This window comes from Mycteria americana, chromosome 1 (assembly GCF_035582795.1).
Source record: "Mycteria americana isolate JAX WOST 10 ecotype Jacksonville Zoo and Gardens chromosome 1, USCA_MyAme_1.0, whole genome shotgun sequence".
Taxonomy (NCBI): domain Eukaryota; kingdom Metazoa; phylum Chordata; class Aves; order Ciconiiformes; family Ciconiidae; genus Mycteria; species Mycteria americana.
The window spans coordinates 203,005,875-203,026,137 of NC_134365.1; the positions used below are offsets into that span (position 1 = coordinate 203,005,875).

Below are 20,263 nucleotides of genomic sequence, written 5' to 3' on the forward strand. Positions count from 1 at the left end.
CTTCTGTTCCTTAAACAGTGTTTTAGATACTAAATTTGGTGCTTTAGGCAAGAATAATAATTTCTGAACAGGCCTTAATATTCACATCGTACTGTTTTCAGAAACTAAATAAATTATTTTCAGCCCTTAATTACACTGCCAGATATCAAAACTATTTTAACTGTCATACCTGCTTTTAGTATGAAAAGACATTGCATAAAAATCAATGCAGAACTTCAGCCCTCTTTTTGTAGCATATTATGTGTTTGTTATACATAAACCAAAGCTATTTGTGGAATAAGATACTTTTTGGTTGTGTTTATTTAATGACCATTTTAGGATGGTTCATAATTGACTTTCTAGATTATGTTTTTATGTATATCAAAGATGCTACTAAGGTAATTTTTCAGTAATGAAGCAAATACTCATTACAATGTTACATTTAATTTATAACTTTATATTTCAGTGTGTGTGAACTATTAATATTTAGGGTAATGTGATAAGTTTTCCTTGTGTTAAGTTACGTTATCGGTATTTAGGAGACTAAAATCTTTTACTCTGTTGCCATCATCTTCTAACGTTTGCACAAAATGCTTTAGAACATAATAATATTATGTGCTGTCAAAAGTGCATAAATCTCCAGTATGAATTTAGGTGTTGCAGTACTGCTTGTAAGCATTCCCAGGTTTGTCTCTTCTACAGTAATTGATAAGGGATTTTTTTGTCCGTGTTTTTTAGATTGTCTGGTTTTGCTTATAATGTAATTTTCTTTCAGTAAGACTAATGGATCAAGAAACTAAAAGAACGCTTTTCTAAAGATACTTCCTTTGCAATGGCAAAATGACATCAGTCTTTGCCAGTCATAGTGTTTCACGAGGCCTCAGATTTAGCAGATGCCATTTTTGTTCAATTATTAATGGAAAGACTTCAGATGCACATGGTGTGCTTTTTTATAGAATATATATTCCATTTGCATATTTAGCTTTTCCTATTTAATGGATTTTACAGATAAAAATGAAAAAAAATCTACTAAAGAGCAGATGTAATAAGTCTATATTCCGTATATTAATATAATTTCTGAAAATTGTTACTGCTCACAAGTTAAAAAAAAAATCTACTTACCTAACTTAAGTTCCTCAAATACTGAGTTCTTCAATTTTGCATCTTCTGACAAGTAAGAACGAGGCTTTTCTAAATAATTTAGAAAAATCCTTTGTTAATGTAATTGTTTTATAAATGCCCTACATATTTTGAAGAAGCTAAAATTAATGTTTGCCTTAATAATTTTCATTTTTTCTTCCTCAGCTACTGGAGTTAAGTTTGACTTGGAGTTTGTACACGTATTTACCCAAACTAAGAAGAAACTAACTTTCAGTTTCCGTTGTCTACTTGGTGCCTATTTTGGACTCATCCACCTGTCTAAATCCTGAGATCTTACTTGGTGGCATTGAGACTTGCCACCAAGACTTCTAAGTTCTTCTGCTTAGAAAAGTTTGTCTTTATTCAAAGGGTCTGTGTTTAAAGAAAGAATAAAACACCCAAGAAGTAATAAATGAGTCTGTAGAAAGAGTATTTTTGATGTGAGGAAACCTGTTAATGGATCTGTTGCTTAGTGTGAGGAAAGCTTATTTATAGATCTGGTTTCTCTGTCAAGAGGCAGTGCCTTCTGAGTAGTTTTTTCCTTAGTGTGAGCAGTAAAGCCTCTGACCTTTTACTTAGCCTCTAAAATTTTGCTTCAGTAGCTCTCACAGAGTGGGAAATTTTAATAGTGGTAATGCAGTAAACCGAGACATTGAAATTAACTTATCTTAGTGAGGTTGCCTGTCTTTTGATACCAAGCTAAATGCTATTTTTTAATTAAAATATTTAGGGTTTTTCTCAGGAATATTTCACAAGCCTCCATTCTGTAATATAGGCATCAAGTAGGTTTATTTCATTAGCAGACCTAATGCTTGTTTTGGATTATTAAATCTTCCATGAGGAATATGGAATTTAAGTGTGATATTTCATGTGTTCCATCAAGTCTTTCTTTAGGTTCCACTTAAATTTTCCAGAGATTAGGTGTTATTGTTAGATGAATTGGCATTTTTAATAAGTAGTGGTTTTTAGAAAAAGAGATGAGTTTCTGTAGAGCTGTTTTGTAACTGTTCAGATAGGGAGTTTAATATCTTGGCTAGTAGAAACTAACATTTAAAGGGTCAATTAAATATATTTAAGGTTTACCATTTAAAGATGTTTTTCCCAAACTTTATCATAGAATCATAGAACAGTTTGGTTTGGAAGGGACCTTTAAAGGTCATCTAGTCCAAACCCCCCTGCAATGAGCAGGGACATCTTCAACTAGATCAGGTTGCTCAGAGCCCCATCCAACCTGACCTTGAATGTTTCCAGGGATGGGGCATCTACCACCTCTCTGGGCAACCTGTTCCACTTTTTCACCACCCTCATCGTAAAAAATGTCTTCCTTATATCTAGTCTGAATATACCTTCTTTTAGTTTAAAACCATTACCCCTTGCCCTATCACAACAGACTCTACTAAAAAGTCTGTCTGCATTATGATTTCCTGCAGTGGCTAATGACTCACTAATTTAGGCTTAGCATTGTATAGGATGAAAGAGTATTTATTTTGTTTTGTACATGACATGAAGCACACTGCTTTTCCTAGTGTTGCTGAATGCAGTTTTGTTGTTATACTTGTGGCAGGTTAGCTGGTAAGTGTCTCTTCTAAATTTATTAATACAAAAGATATGAGTAAGACAACGTAATGTCAAAATTAGGTTTTTCAGGCTTTGTTTCTCTTCTGTATTTAGTACTGGTTTTTAGAATCCTTTTAAAATTTGATTTACTTAGGGAGTCTTTGTGTTCGTTTCCCCCTTGCCCTTTCTGAATTATTAAACATTTGTTTATCTGTAGGGGAACTTGTATGTTCTTTAGGTAAGAACTAACTATTCTTCTTTGTCTGTATTCATTGTGATGCCCATTGTGTCCCTAACATGATTCTGACCTTTGGGTCTATAGTATATAAATAAAATAGTAGTTTTTGTTAGGTATCTTTTGATGAAAGCAGACACTGTAGCTTAAGAGTTACTGTGTGTGGACTTGGGTCAGGGGATTTAACTAGAAAGCAATTTTTCTTAATCCATTTGGATTTGTTCTTAAACTTTTAATTAAAATACTAGAATTGCCTGGTACAATGTATATTGTTTTCCTTAGTCAGAACTCTGTTTATTCAAATGATAAGTGTATTTCTTCATTCAAGTCTACCTCATCTTGCTCCTGTTTCCCAGTAAATGGCCTCCAGGTTGTATGAAAGTACTAGCTGGAAAACTATGGAGCCTGGTTTCATGCCAGGAAGTTTCATGGATGCTTCTTTATTCATGTTTTGCATGTTTAAATGCTGTATGTGTGGACAGGCCAGAACTTTGTAGGGGAAATCTTAAACATTGAACTATTCTGATTGTAAGCGACATTCATAACATCTATAAAGGACTGCATGTTTGTTAGAAGTTTCTCCTACAGGACCTCTTTGTAGCGATGAAAAACTTTGGCTTTCAGCTTCCTTTTGGCAAATACTTGCATATTCTAATAATTTGGTGACTCAGATCAGTTGTGGGTTAGCAACTACAACTGGACATTTTTGTTACAGTTCAGTCAGTGTATATAATATCTACTTGGTGAGGAAAAATTGTTTGCTATAAGTCTGGCAAAGATTCGTATTTAGTGTACTGTGGCTATAACTAGTGCTGCTTTTAAAGTGTTTTAAGTTGATTTTGCAATGTTATATTTGGCATTCCAATTAAGTTAGATTTTTACTTAAACACTTAATGATAAAGGATATTCTTGGCTGGTTGATTTTTCTTCTAAGTAAACATTGATGACTTTCACTTCATCTCATCCTTGATATTGCAGTTGGGGAAAATTGTTGTTTTGAATCAGTCCATTGTTCACTGTGTTTTAATATTTGCCTAGATTTGTTTCCTGTCCAAGGAAGACTTAACGTTTGGGAAATCTAAAATGCAGCATTGTTTTATAAGACCCAATTTTCAGTTAAATATATTAGTGTATTTCTGCATGATGGTTAGCCCAGACTTCGTTACCAGTTAAACAGCCCTTCAGTGCTACACCCACCAGGGTGAATTATGGGGCGCATCTTAAATAATTTGCAACTTGTTCTGTGACAGTAAGGTGTCCTCCACGTTCCCATGGATATCTGTTTTGATACTTACCTACTCTCATGCCATTTCTTAGGCTAAAATAAAACCAGAATAATTTGAAGCTGCAGCGTAAAATTCTCTAATATGCTTCTGAAGATGTGAATATATTGTGAATGTAATGTAATTATATTACATGTATCAATTGTAAACTTGGTGATATGGTGGATATTGCTTTCAGAAAGTAGTTTGCAGGTGAGTAAACAGTTAAGTGCCTTAAATTGATTACAAATGAAAAAATATTTGCATTATATTCAGCTGTTGAATTGTATTTATGTTTTTAATTTCATTATTATCATTCAAAAATGAAGCTAATAGAAATAGAAGTGTTTTTATGTATTGGTTCCATGGATCTAAAGTGACTCTTAATTCCAGCGGAACCAAATTAATTGACAGAATGTTGTAATGAGGAAGTTGCTGTCATGAGAGCTGATATATCGATATCTTCCTTTTTTTTTTTTAAAGGATTTCCAAATCTGTTAAAGTGGTTACCTTCTCTAAGCACCTTTGTCTTGTGAAAATTTTTTTCTGAAATTTACCTTAAAATATTTGAGAAGCAGAATTTTACCTTCCTTGTGAGTGTTAGTTGTTAGATCAAGGGGAAATTTTCACAGAATATCTATGTTCCTGTTTGCTCTCAAATGGTCAACAGCGATGGTGGTTTGGGGGGGTGTGTGTGTGGAATCTGTCTTTGCAGTTATACTCTCAGAGAGTACTTCATCTGTATAGCCATAGACAGTAGAGGGACATGGTAGGATTTTCCTTTACCTGAACAGATGATGTAAAGATTATTGAATAGAGGCATGGAATTAAAATATTTGGATTTTATTCCTAGCTACTGTTTATATACAGTTTGTTTGGGGCCAGATTTTGCCTTCTGTATACATTAATTTTTTGGCTGGTGAATAACATTTTCCACAGGTTGTGAGAAAATGAGGAACCTTTTTAGTCAGTTTTATTCTGTAGATGTTGTATATACAATATTTTACTGTATTATAACAAATGGAAGGGGGAGAGGTGGGAAAAAACCTCGGGAAACAATGGTATATTAATGCAGTTAAAATTCAGAGAAGCAGCGAGTAACTACAAGACAAAATAATGAAGCAGAAAAGACAAATCTCAATATGGGGCAAAGTTCTATAATCAACAGAGTAGATTCTATGGTAAATCTTTGCTTATTTTAGACTATTATTTTTTGTTAACAAGTTAGATTATAATTTGAATTTTTGGCCTGTAATATAGCATTCTGAAAGTATGAGTTGCATGTAAAACGAAGCTACAGTAGCTTATGTGATAAAAGGTCTTTAAAAAGCACGTAAGCTTTTTAATGAAAATATATTTATTCATGCTTATATTCAAGTTTATTGAGACTTTGGGATATTTTCTGTAAAAGATTGCAGTTCTCAAGTTTAGTGCCTAAGGTCACTAGATAAAGATACTCAGAAAAATCTCTATAAGCATGTAAAGAACTTCTGTAGTAGTATTGGCCGGTTTTTAATATTGAAGATGGGTGAATATCTCTGCATCCAAATCAGTGACTGAATTCTCCGTTGTCTCCATGATAAAGTGTCTGCTCATGAATGTCTTTCCAAACAAACAAAAGGTTTCTACTGCTACCTTTTCTGGCTCAGACAGTAAGTATTCTTTCGTTCACTTGTTCCGAGATGAAAATCAGTAATGATTATTCACACTTTTTTCACATAATTTTGAATTTCATTTACCTTTTCTAGTTGGTTTACCTTATTCCTGTAGTTCAGAGCAGTGGTTATTTTCTGCTTCTCATGACATAGGAGTGAGAAAATGTCTCCATTGTATAACAGTTGCAAGTATTTTGGACTGTTTTCCTAATCTAGTTTACTTTCTACTACAAACTTAAATTTTGAAAAAAATCAATTTTTGACAGTATTTTAACAGTTTACTGAGAGTGACTCTTTACTGCAGACAGGTTTCACTCTAAAGTAGTAGCCATTTTCAGTTGACTTTTTTCTTGAAAGAACTTCAACCAGCTCTTAACTTTCCTTCTCACATCAGTATTTTTCTACAAAGCTTTTTAGTTTTCTGTTTGCTAATTTTGAAGTAGTAGCTGAAACATATTTCCAGGCTGGAACAAGCCCAATGTACCATATGGAGGTTGATGAATAGCAGGAGTGTTTGGGAGTTTCATGTTGTGAAAAATAAAATTAATTTCTTCTTTCAATGGTGGTGTTTTGGTCCACATTTTATAAAAAGAAAACACATTTTTTGGATCCAGTTTTACTTTTTGATTGTGTAAGTATATACTCATGTTCTACAGGATGTCACAGGTTTGCTTTCTTAGAGGTGGAATTAACTAGAACATTTTGGATTTAAAAAAAAATCAAATAAGAGAAAAGGACACCTGAAATGTAAGTAGAATCTTGTAGATAAGATAATGGTTCTTCTGCATTACAAAGGAAAGAAGAACATGTGGACTGCTGCCTCTTATAAACAGCAGTCGTATTTGGAAATTATGAAATACAGTTTTTCTTGGCCAAGTTGCAAGAACAGCAAGTATATTAATGTACTCAGCTGTCCTTTGACTTAGATTTTAAGGAAAACTTAAAATCCTATAAGTCATGTTGAAACTAGTCTTAAAGGTTACTTGCAGCAATATCTTTTGAGAATAATAGTAATGTAATGTTCATTCTTGAATGTTTTCAATACTTGTAATCAGATTGCATTACTAAGACTTTGCAGCTGCTATAGATGGCAGTCTTTGAGTGCTAACGCATACGATATGACTTACATTATAGTGTTTAGTAAAAATGTGTTGCAATTTCTGGGATCTTTCAGTCTCCTTGATGCTCACAAATGTGAGGGGCCTCCAAGTGGTCTGTGGGCTTACCTCTTTTAGATTAGTCTAGAGGTTGTCTCTTCTGTATTAAATAGTGTTTTCTTTCAGGGGATTATTAAATGTTGTTGGTTAGTGAGGTGTCCCCTAAATGTCTTTTTAATGTCAGTAATATTAGTGCAATTAAACTGCTTTCTTTTCCAAAACAGTCAGTGTAGACCTGACTTAAACATCGTGTGAGGACTGATGTGTTGAAAGGAAGTAAACTTTTCTTCAGATTGGGTTTTGCATCCAGCTGTAGGAGGATGACTTAAAAAACAAAGCATACTGGGAGGATCACAGTTACTTAACACAGTACTCTCCCAAAAAACCCCAACAACTTGCATGTTTTGGAAAGTAGAAGCTAGTTTTACCTAAAAAAAAAGGAAGATCTTAAACGGTCTTCCATCTTGTAAGGATCAGAAATGGCTGGTATTAAAATAGAGGTGAATTTGAGAGAATATGTAACTTTCTTTTTGAAAACAGTTTCTTCTAAATCTGTAAGAAGTATTGAGCATGTGTGTGTGCTCTCTCTCACACACAAAGCTGCAACCCATTTCTATCTTTTCCAGTGTTAATGTGTGTTAGGTGATGCACCGAGAGGCTTTTCAATACTTAGTGAAGTTGTATAACGGAGTACTATCCAACCCAATTTTTTATTAATTGTGTTTCAAATGTACTAGCATATGTTACAAGGTGTATTAAGACTGACGTTTTTAAACATGCTGTGGTAGCTGTCTTGCACATTAATATGAATTTAGTATTATTTTTTATTACAAAACATCTGTGATTTTAAAACATTGTTTGAGGTAAAATTTTTTTGTGTGTTTTTAAAGAATAACTTCAGGTTATGGTAGTAAATATTTTTTGCTTGTTTTAACTGCGTTTGTGTTTTTTATGTGGGGTTTAGATGCTGAGGACTGCCCTCAGCAACTGAGTGCCCTCCAAAAGATGTAGAAGGGAAATGAAGGAAGGCCCCACAGAAGTTGAAGACCTTTCTTGTTTGTTCCCAAAACAAAAAACAGAGAACAAAGACATAGTGTATGGAGGTTTTTCCCAAATACATTCCTATACTTGTGCTTTTAATTAGTTTTAAAATAAATTCCCTTATTTTAATAATATTGATACTTCTTTTACAATACTATTGAAATGATGCAAATATTTAATAAATGCACTGGACTAATAATAAATCTTTTTTCCATAAGGGAAACCATAATTTCTTTTTGTCAACAGCTATAATTATTGTTACTACCATTAGGAATGTTTTGCCAACTTGTAGCATTTACTGGAATATATGTATCTGCATATATTTCAGGCAGTGTGTGATGTGATAGGTTTTTTAATGTATAGATTTTTTAAAATGGTATAACTTAGTGAGTCCTCTCCATCAACTCTATTCATGACTTGAATCACCAAGCAGGAAATTGGCTTTAACTATCTACTCTAGCCCTGTTAGAATGTTTTTCTCAAAGACCAAGTCCTGTTGACAGCTATTAAACCTAATGAAAATTCTTTTCATTAGACTTGCTATTTAAAAATAGGGCTGTGTAGTTTCCTGTACGCTACATGTTTTATAGCTACATTTACTTTAGTTGTTATCTAGTTTAATGTATTTGCTTGTGTAATTTTGTGTGAGGTAACAGAGCTTACTTTTTTTCAAACTCCTGCATGAGAGCTATCATTCAGTTTGTAGAATTCTTGAGTAGTTTAGGCTGGAAGAGATCTCTGGAATCATCTAGCAGAGGAGGGATTAGTTCTGTATTTAAGTTGCGGTGCTCAGGAACACACAGAAATCTTGGATTTTGAAAGAATATCAGTATTTTTCATTTAAAATTATTTACTGCATGCGATGGAATAAAATGAACTATTTGGGGATATTGTAAGGTTCAGATCTTACATCTAGATTTTAACTGATGGATAAACCAAAGAGGGAAAGGTGACAAGAGGGGTGGGTGGAAGAGAAGGCTTTTATTACTTTAACTGCTTGCTGGCAGCTTAACTTCTAGTGAGGTAGTCATTGGATTGAAATAGTAGAATATTCTGAGGAAAAGACAAATAATGCACAATCAACAGTATCCCCCAAATTCTAGTTTTGGCTGCCAAACTAGCGATTTTAACCACTTGTATGATTTATGTCTTTCAAATATAGGTGTCTTTCAGTAAATTGCAATTGAATGTAAGGTTTAAGGGATTTATGCCTCCTGGAGAGGCCTTTGGAAATAATTTTTCTTTTCTAGAAAGAACTTAATGAAATAAACCACGCTGGAAGGGAGTAGTGAATTCTAGTAGGAGGTACAGAAATGTCTTGCCTATTTTGACAGGTAAAGTCTGGTAGAGAATAGAATTCAGTTTCTATGTTAATGAAAACAGGTGAGAATCAACAGCACTGTAAATTACATTTTGCTCTACACACACAACCTAGATAAAGTGCTAATTAAGTTACTGATTTTAATGTGCAACTTTATGGGGTAAGTGTTCTTTTTTTTTTTTTTTTTTTTGATAAGGCATTTTTTTGATGCTGTGTCTTAGTGTTATTTTGGTCACCATTCCTTAGCTGAAAGGTGAGTGAATAGTCCTCTGTTAATTGGGAGTGCATCTCCTGGCTGCAAACACTTCAAGAAAACTGTATGATCTGTTGTCTTAATATTTCTGTTGATACCTTTTCTTTTTGCTTTTCTAAAATATTCCATGCCATATTTATTCCATTTTTTTTTTTTGACAGTTTTGTTACTGTGAATATTGCATTGTTTGGAGACAAGATGTTTAATTTTCTTTGGTCTGCTGCAATTGCAAGGCCTGTTTCCAGGAAAATAGTATTCATTTGTCAGTTTAAAAACAGTTTTATAACTACTTTCATTTCTGTTTTCAATGTGAGAAGGGAGTTGCGTCTGATACATTCTCCTGTATCAATTCTTAGGTGTCTTTTCAGAACAGTTAGTTTCACGGTTTTATAGAGTGAATTTAAAAACATACTAATATATTTTAAAAACCCAGAAGAATCATCTTCATAGTTCTCTCTATACTTAGGCTACTGGTATCAGTGGTGATTGAGGTGTGAGAACATTGCACATTATATATCTCAAATGCTTAAGAAAACTTGTTTCTAATACTTGTAAAAAGGGGAGAATCCATACTATATGAAAGGTACAATATCTACGTAATTTGAAAACTGGGTGTGTTCAGTATTTTTGTGTACATCTGCTTTTTACAGTTGACATTCAAAGGAGTTGGAATCGTGAGGAAATCTCATTTTTAATGCTTGTATGTAATTAGCAAGTATAATGCTGTAGTTGCCATCAGAGTTTTTCTAAAAGCAAATTACTCGGATGAATCACACCTTCTTGAGGTTTGTTTGCATTAGTGAGTTCTGAAGTATTTTACAAGAATCCTGCAACAGAAGTCATTTGGAAAGCTTTCTTTTGAGTTGTGTAAAGAATTATCCTTTTAAAATAGGATATTATTATTTGTTTGCCCCCCCCCCCCCCTTTTTTTTTCTTTAATCTTCCCAAAGCTTAAATTACACTTTACTACACATTCTTTGTGTTATGGTTTCTTTCCCCCTATAATTGCATATCATCCATTTTTATTGTTCTCTTCCAGTTTAAGTTGTTTTCCCAGGTACCGGGTGACTTCAGAGGTTCTTAATCACCTCCCTACATATTTCTCTAGTAAAAGTTTAGCCCTCCTCTCCTGCTGCTCGATTTTAACTCCCTGTTATGGGTAGTTATGGGTGGCTTCAGGGAAGGGGCTGAAGCAGGCTGCTACTCAACAGAAGAATGGGCAGGCGCATAGTGAGGAAAAGAAGCTCTGAGAAGATAATGCTGTCATTGTTATGTTCTGCAAAGGGCTTGAGTATCCAAGAACGAAGCTCTCAGGTGGGCTGGAATATCAACCAGCACTGGTTCGGCTACTCTGTCATAACTGCCTGTTGGTATTCCTTTCTCTGTTGTATTTTGGGCAAAACCCATGGAATAGTTCACCTAACTTACCTGCAATAACTTGTTTATGCTCACATAGTAAATAGCTGGCTAGGACATGATTTGTGTGGGATAGGACTGAATTTTTGTAATCATCTGGACTTCTGCAAATGCAGGTTTTGGCAAATTATCTAACTACATGTTCTTATAGTTGATATGTCAAGCATTTAATTACATTAATGTTATATGCTGTCAGTTAATATTTGAAATTGAGTATTTTCTCTGACAGGGGATTTATCTTAAATTTGCTAATTCCATGTTAACCGTACAGAAGAATTTCCCTGTGCTGAAAATTCAAAAGAACATGATAAGTTGTGAACATGCAACAGTAGGAATAATAATTCTTGTAAGCATGTTGATACATTAGCAGGCAGCGGAGATTGTAAGGCACATTTATGGATCTTGAGTCTATAGTTGAAATGTTTTTATATGGTAATGGTTCAACACCAAAGTTAAAGCTACAAAATGGCAAATAATTACTTCAAGTTTTTTGTTACAAAGGTTAGACTAGAGTAAGAAAACAAAAATTACAGGTTCTACCCCTCTCTTTTGTTGTACTTACCGTTAACTGAAGACTGGTAGCATTTCAAGCTGAGAAAAAAAGAGTGGTTTATTGCTAGGAAGAAGTGTAGTGTGCTTTTTAAAAAAAGCATGTTATAGCTTGCCAATGCTTCTATCCTTTGCAAAGAAAACGATTTAAATTCTAGCAACTAGTACAGCTTTATAGCTCTGTACTTAACATCCTTATCTAGCTGGTATTGTACTCAGCCCTGCCTTATATGGCACATTTCACACCAAAAAAAAAAAACCCCACCAGCTTGCACTTGACCTTGAGATGCATCAAGTATGTGCAGTAATTTAAAATCTGGTACTCTCCCTTGTAGCTAAAAAGTATCTCTCAGCTGTTTGTGGCATGTCCTGTTTTCACACACGCCCATATGCAAGCATGCGTGCACGCACAGTCTGATTGATGTAAACTGATAGCCATGGTGTTTTTCTACCATGTTGGGCTAGGGATTGACATTAGGGATGATATACCACTTTTCCTTCCACTTCTTCATGTCAGGGCTGAGGTGTAAAAGCAGACTAATATCAACAAGGTTGTATGCTGATTTTGTGACTAACTCATTGGTATCAATTTGTGGGTATGATTGATCCTAATAGGGCTGCTGATTTTATTTAAAATGTCGGTTGACATTACTGTGAAAGGTCTGACAAAGTAGTTTCATGTTCTGTTATAAAGGTTTAACGTGGGTTTTAGGGTCAGAAGAAGGGTTCCTTCTTCATGTTCATCAACGGCCTTTCATATCTGGACCTTAAAACTGCCTGAGTCTTTTAGTTATGAGACCTTACTTTTCCTCTCCACACTAAGCCATATTCTTTCAAAAATAGTGTATAATCTTCTTATATCAAGTTCATTTTCTAGGTTAATATGAGTTACTAGAAACAAAGTTATTGACCTGAGAGCCTTTTGTCATGTATCTTATGATAATTTCCCATACCAGGATATTTTTACAAAACTATTGGCTATTCTGTCAAATATTGCTGTCTGCTGCTTTAAGTGTGTGAAGATAGAAGACTCATGTTTGGCTTCCCAAATATGATTGAACAAAAAGGAGTTTGGCGAAACCGTAAAATACTATGAATGTATTTTGATTTCATTAATATTTCAGTTTAAAGGTTGCTTTTAGCAAGACTGATTCAGTTGCCTAGTATATGGAATTGTTTTCAAAGTGCATCTGAACTTATACTTTTAAATCATAAATGGAGTGATTTTCAGAATCAGGTAAATTTTTTTGCCTATGTCTTATTCTCAACATAGGTGTGTTCACTCAAGAGTGGAATATACGTTAATGTTCTTGCAGAAAATTAATGAGAAAAAGATTTTTGGTATAAGTTTCATTAGTTTTCATTTTGAACTGTGAATTTGTTTCTATTTCATCCTTTTGCTGTAAACAGTAATACTAAAATCCCTTGGAATTATCTGTGATAGGTGTACTGTGTTTTCCCCTAAGTGATGATTTTTGCCACTCGGTACTGTCTCTTGAGTATTGTTTCACAGCAGGCCGTGGTTCACGATCAGTAATGTCAGAACTCTTTTGCAGTTGGATGACTGAGCATCAATTGAATCTGGATCAATTTGGTGTGTTATTTGTCTATTTAGTATAAATGCATGTTATCCTTTATGTTGATACTACGTTTTTATGCTGGTTTCAAAAGGATGGTCAGTATCTGAACTGACATAGTGATAGCATGATATAATTTATCAAAAAATGTACCACCACCAAGTTAAGTCAAAAGTATGTGAACAAAGATGAACTGGCAGATTGAGTTTATATACCATAATATAACACATCAGAGCTTGGGTTCCAATCAACACAAGCGTTTTTGAGTCGTGAAGCCAGATTGACTGTATTACTGAACCACGGCCTTTAGGCAATACTGTAATAAGACCTCTTCATTTGCAGTTAAAATGTGAATATACGGCTTCTTATTAATGAAAAACAATGAGTGAAGATGGATTCATTTGCAGTTGATGACATATCTACTTGGGAACTTTAGACTGCTGCATCTGATAAATTAAACTTACAATATTTAACCTTTAGCATTATGCAAAAAAGTACAGCATTGCTATATTGAACTTACTATTCCATTTGATTTTATAAAAACAGAGGAGTATAGTTAACTTTATTCCTTGTACGTTTTTGTGATCAATGGAAACTGTTCAAACTTGAAAATTTTTATTTTCATGGAGTAAATGGGAATGTTTTAAGTTCTAAGAATGATAGGTTGACCATGAAAACTATGTTTACTTTCAGAGAGAACAGGAAATGAGAATGGGTGATATGGGTCCTCGTGGAGCAATAAACATGGGAGGTAGGGATCTGAAGGAAAAAGGCTTCTGTAATGTAAAATTTCTTTTTCTTTGGGACTGTACATGTTACTCAAGCACTATTAATTAGTGACAACTACTGGTTAAAAGGAATAAACAGTATTAGGAAATAAAAAAATCTCACATATTTTGCTTCCAAACAGCTGGGTGTTTTTCTCAGTGTGTATCTATTGTTTTGGCTACCTGTGGGAGAAAAATATGTTGTGCAAGTTAGGAGAAACAAAAAGGCAAGGAAGGGTGATGCTGATACAAAAGAGGAATTTTCTGTTCAGAAAGTATTTAGCATTCTTTTTGAGGGACTACCTATTCAGAGAAGTTGGGACTGTAATTGCATGCAGTGAAATGATGTAGAGCTTAAAATTGGTAAGTTCTTGTTGACATACCTGACAAAAGATTAAGGAATAATTTGGTTGCTGTTCTACTAATTTATTGCAAGTCTGTATTTGCAAATATTCTCAGCTCACTTTTGTGACTTAAAATATTGTCACTGCTAAAAACTGTTACTGTGAAGTCTAGAAAAGTACATTCTTAATAATTAGTGCTTGCTCCATACATACAGACTGAAACAGTTTGAAATCTTACTTAACCAGAATATCTGCTTTTAAACAAGACTGAAACTTAGAATATTTCTTTAAAAAAAAAACAACCAACCTCTTATTAAACTGTATTAACTGTCAATATATATCTCTTGGAAGCTTCCTGATGTTAATTTAAAATAAATTCAGATGATAATTTTAAGAAAAGTTAATACTATTTTTGCATATTTTAAATTTGAAAGTACATACAAAACCTAGTAAATGTTGTCGCTTGACATTTTGAGTAATGTGACTTTATAGACTAATGAATCTGCTTGGTCCAGATTTTAAAATACTGTATTCACCATTTCCTTGCGTTTATTAATTGAGACACATTTATAGCTGCAAAACAGAATAGGCTTTTTCTTTCAGTGAAGATGAAGAGCTTTAAAAATAATTCTAAAGGGAGACATCGTGAAGTCATTTACAAATAATAAGCTGAAGCATAAATTGTGACTAAGCTTTTTTAATTTTATGGTTGTACTTTTGCATATGATTGCAGTCTACTTAAAAATTTCATTTAATTAGGAGACTTTGTAAATATTGATACTGTGGAAACTACTAATGCCAGTTGTCCAGATCCACAAGATACACTTTTTATGTATAGATTTTAAATGTGTATTTATAGCAATCAGTTCACAGCCCTTTTCTTGTCAGGTTTTAATGTTTAACAACGATGTTCATTGTAGTCTTGCTTTGTAAGCTTTGTGCTATAACTTTTGATTTTGAACTTGATACAAATGCTTTTAGAAATAAATGTGTAGTTCCAAAAGAAGTTATGGTAACAATGAACTAGTATTTTAAGAAGGGAAGAATATCCATAGCGAACAGGTAAAGATAGTGTTTGTTTCCACAGTATCTGGATTTTAGGTTAGCTCACTGCAGAGAATTTTTTTTTTCTCCAGCCCATTAACAACCCCACCACTACAACCAAAAAAACCCAACCCCAAAAAACTGAAGTAGACCTTTAAATAGTAGACCTTTAATTGTTGATCTTAGCATCCTTTCTCAACATCTCTGTTGGAATTGTAACTTTATTTTTAACTGTCCTTTACTTCTGCCATTTGCAACTTTTCATCATGTGGGACAGTGGGGAGCTGGAGTGTCTTCAGTAATGGAAATACCCGCATGGTAGCAGTATTAGAAAGCAACATACCTCTGTGAGGGATTTAATTAGTGTTGGGCTGACTTGTGCAGGACTACTCATTTTTTACATTGTTTTCTGCGGCAAACAAGTTCTGAGAGAGTCTGTATGCCTCCCCATAGCACTTAACTGGATGTGTAATAGGGGGGGCGAGGGGGGAGGCTTTTTTGGGAACTGTCTCTGCATTGATGAGGATTATTGACTGTGGCTTGTTGCCAGCTGTGCTAGACCTTGGCATGTGCAGTTTGGACACTTAGAGTGTACTTTTTCAGCCCTCCAGATTGCAGAAAAAGACTTTTTTTTTTAGTGTCTGTTCACTGTGGCATGAACACTGGTGACTGCTTTCCATCTGTTGCTGAACCTGGTCCAGTGAATTAACTGCTAACATCAGTGTTCCACCAAAAAGAATGGGCAAGCAAGTGGTTACTTCTTAGGGTCTGCTTGGAAGCTAGGAGGCCTCTGAGACACAGCTAAAATGTGGCTTCTTGCTGAAACTGTGCAGGGCCCCACTCTCTCCTTGCATTACACTCCCCAGTTGTCCTCCTATCAGAGCTGACTCTGTCTGAAACTGGCTTAATAATATAGAGGTTTGATAGTATAGGTCACTATACATCACCCTGGAAGCAATATAGGTGCATTTGTATGATACAGAGGATAAGAACTTCGTTGCAGTTGAAGGATAAGCGAATGCTACCTGAGTGTGGCCAGCTGGCTAAGTTCAGTTATGCTGGTAGGCAAGCCAGTAACAGATAATTGAGCATTGACTGCTTTTAGTTAATGGCACAACTACCAGCACTGCCATTGCGATAGTCCTGCAGAGTACTTCTAGCCTCTGAAAATAAAGGTTTCTCCTTATATTGGCAGTATAGACTTCTCTGTTTCCTTCCATATTTAGTCACTGAATATATGACACTAAAAAACAGTTTTAGGGCATATTCAACTGTAGTTCTCCGGAATTGTAGCACAATCTTCTACCTGCTACATGAACTGATCATGCTTGTGGGTAGGGAAGAAGCATCCGACTCGTGCATTCCTTTGTTTTGGCTCAGTGTCATAGGGAGGGGTCTTGGGAGTTTCTCGTGACTAAGCTCAAATGAGTGCTGCTTTTCAGAATTACAGGATTTTTCTCTATTGCTTCTAATAAACTTGTGTAGCACTTCACATGTGCTGCTATGTTGCATGGGTTGTTTTTGCTAAACAGCTTGCCATTGGCATAACGTATGTAATCAAGCCCAGATCTGCAATTTTAGCAGCAATATCTTAGATGCAGTGGTTTCACTGACTGCTGTGATGTGTGTACTCAGGGTAGGTAATAAAGATGCAAGTTTGCATGCCTGCAGATAGCCATAGTACTGTATCTGTGCTAAGTGGCCTTCTTACAATGATGTACATTGTATGTTCATTACTAAAGAAGGTACAGGTGTGATGAGAGGTGAGAGGTTGATTTTTGAAATAAGTTTATTAGTCTAGCGACATGTCAGATTTCTTGATACTCTTGTATGTTGTCATGACTTAAAACACAGGCTAGATTCCAAAGGCATGTCTTCCTCCATTATCAAATTTTGGATGCACACTTTTGGCTGAAAAGGGTGAATGATCGTTGTGGGGGGAAAAAAAACACATCACCACCAGTCTTAAAGTTGATGATATTTCATAATAGCAAATGTAAATGATACATATAATCACACTTTTTTCTTTCTTATAACAACATGAGAAAATGTTATGAAGGCAGTTTTACGTACCTGTTGATTATGTTAGTGGGTACTGGCAGAGTGGTGTTTCCTAGCTCTATATTATAACTAAATGATCTCCTCAAAAGATGTCTTTAAGCTTTTCTTCTCCCTCTTATTATGAATCAGAATTTTGGAGGAGACTGTTCTCTCACTTTCAATTCTAACAAAGCTTCCCTTAGTTTTCTGGTACTTTTACTATAATAAATTACATTTAAATGCAAGATTTATTTATGCCATATTACAAATAATTTATTGTAAAGTTGACTACCATCTTTGGTGTTGCTTTTAGACGTTAGACTAATATACTGTAACACTATATACAGTTGACATAATACTGGTAGAACAGTTCTTGCAAACGTATATTTAATATGTTATGATCCCTAAAGAGCCAAGTTGCCTTATAGCTGCCAATTACTGCAAAATCACTTGAGATTTTTGCTAATTTGTGGTGTGTATACTGCATATATGTATGCTATATGAACACTTCAATTCCTGCACAGAAACCATACAGCAATATTTAGCTGTAAAGTTCAAGATTTTCAAATACACGAGGCAGATTGTAATGCAAAATAATAGGGATTAATGAAAATCTGTTTAAAAGCAGATGATTGAGATAAATGTACAGTCTCAAAGAATAATTTTTTTTATTTCAAGTATTGGAAGTCTTGTACATTTGGCTTTTTAAATATTGTAAATTGTTTGTTTATTCTTGTAAAATTCAGATAGGACAGCTCTAAGTATAGATTGTTTTGCATAGATGCGTTTAGCCCAGCACCTGCTGGTAACCAAGGCCCTCCTCCAATGATGGGTATGAATATGAACAACAGAGGAACTTTACCTGGCCCTGCAATGGGTCCTGGTCCTTCCATGGGACCAGAAGGAGCTGCAAATATGGGAACACCAATGATGCCAGATAATGGAACAGTGGTAACGTATCACAAATTTAATTACTTTGAATAGCTGTCATGTCTCATGGCCCATTTTTGTTACCAAAGATATTTTCACACTGAGTGACATGTTACATGTTTTGAATATGTTTAAAAGTAATTGAGAAAACTTGTTCATGCAAATAATTTACAACACAGAAAGGAAATCTTTATTTGATATTACTATGAAAAATCCTACTTCCCTTAAGAATGGGGTGAGTTTTTTGATCAGTAACTAGGCTTTAAATTGACGTTAGAATATACAGCACTTGCGGCAAAACTTGGCATGTATGACCTGTGAAATGAAGGAACATTCCAGAGTATTTAGGCATTTGTATTTTTTCTTTTGTGAAACTAAATTCTATGTATTAGCTTGTTGGGGGTTTTGATGAACAGTTAAATGTTGGAAGCTATGTAGTGTGAAGATATCTTTGTGTAAACTATTTAATTTTTTAAAGCAACTTTAGTGTCTTTTGTATTTCCTTTCTAACAGTGTTGAAAGCATGAGATTATGACAGTAATTATGCCACTTAGAAAATAAGTATGCCAACAGCTGTTAGGGATAACTGTCATATCAACACAGGGAAAATAATATTGCCCAGTTGCCAAGGGTGGTAGTGAATGTCTTGTATACATCTGGAATTTTTTATCAAGAGCAGATATGCCATTGGGATGCAGTTAAAGCACTAGCTGTTTTTGCTCTGTTCTTATAGCCAGTCACTTTTCCTAGCTGTAATGTCTTATGTAGAGAAACAACTATATAATTTTTAATCTGATTTTTATCTATTTTTCAGTATTATTCTGTAAATAGATATTTGGGATGTTCTAGTGGTGGTGTGATATAAAGGTGTATATAGGATAAACAGTGATTCCATTACAGTTTTATTGGAACATAGAAGCATTTTGTAGCTGTATTTTTTTATATATACCTTCTCAACAGTATCCATCTGCGATTGAGCAATCTGTATAATGAAGTTTGGACAAAATCCTTTGTTCCTTAGAGGAAAATGAGATTTTGATTGAGCACAAAAACCATAATGAGTCTGGCTGTTATCAGTTAAAGGAGAGGATCTCACTTGACATCATAGGAGCCAGCTCATTTTATCAGTTGTATCATTTCTCACAAAGCATAGGGATACTTTTCACAAAATACTGTTTTCAGAGATGCTTTTGCTGGAGACCAGTGTGTTATTGGTCACATCTGGAACATTCTTTTGTGATTATATGGACACTAAAAAAGATGTGTAAGGAAAAGAACATGGTATCGTAAATCATGGTATCTATCTCAAGCTGTTGTTTTTCTACAAAAAGTCATTCCAGGTATGGAAATGTAGGGAATATACTGACACTTCAAAATGCATGTTTAAAAAAAATTTTTTTTTTACTTCCATTTTCTTCTGTGTGCTACTGAAGGACAAATTAGGTCCTTTTTTTTTTTTTTTTTTTTTTTTTCCCCTCATTTTGGACTTTCAAGGTTTTTAAGTTGGGGGACAGGCCCCTACAGAAAGGCATAGCCTTACTGTATTTTTGCTGCTCTTGGAAAGACACTTTAAAGATCTTTGAGGGCTGTCTACTAACACTGTAAGAGTTAATTTCATTTTCCACTGAGAGAAATGGAGAATATGCTTTATAGAGCAGAAATGCAGTTTTCATTTTTAAAATTTTATGTTTTTCTGAAGTCTTTTAGGGGAAAGTTGGCACACTCTTCATTTTGTTCCACTGCAGTCTTTTGAAACATAGATTATCTTTGAACATAACATTTTAAAATAGCTTTTTTCGCCTCATACTTTATTGTAGGTAGTTAATTACTGCAGTTTTCTCATTAGCTGGAGAGAGCTGTCCTTGTTGGAAAGAGGACTTGACTTTTGGTCCAAAAGTCAAATGGTAAAAATTATCAGGAGTATGTGATAAGCTATTTATTGAAATTCATATCCATTGCTAACAACCTGGCATGAGTTAAAGCTAACTTTTTAACA

General features: G+C 34.4%; 1 protein-coding gene across 5 annotated transcripts in view; it reads left to right on the forward strand.

Annotated features, from left to right (window-relative positions):
* Positions 1-20,263, forward strand: part of PSPC1 (paraspeckle component 1) — a 72,596-nt gene that overhangs the window by 21,738 nt on the left and 30,595 nt on the right. The window contains exons 7-8 of one of the 5 annotated variants that reach the window (XM_075490954.1): positions 13,836-13,893; positions 18,119-18,288. The exons of 3 other annotated variants lie outside the window; for them this stretch is intronic. In XM_075490954.1, coding sequence (XP_075347069.1) covers positions 13,836-13,893; positions 18,119-18,288 — 228 coding nt within the window. Of the gene's footprint in view, positions 1-1,284; positions 4,410-13,835; positions 13,894-18,118; positions 18,289-20,263 lie in introns of those variants that run through there. One more of the 5 variants, XM_075490957.1, reaches the window with a different exon arrangement.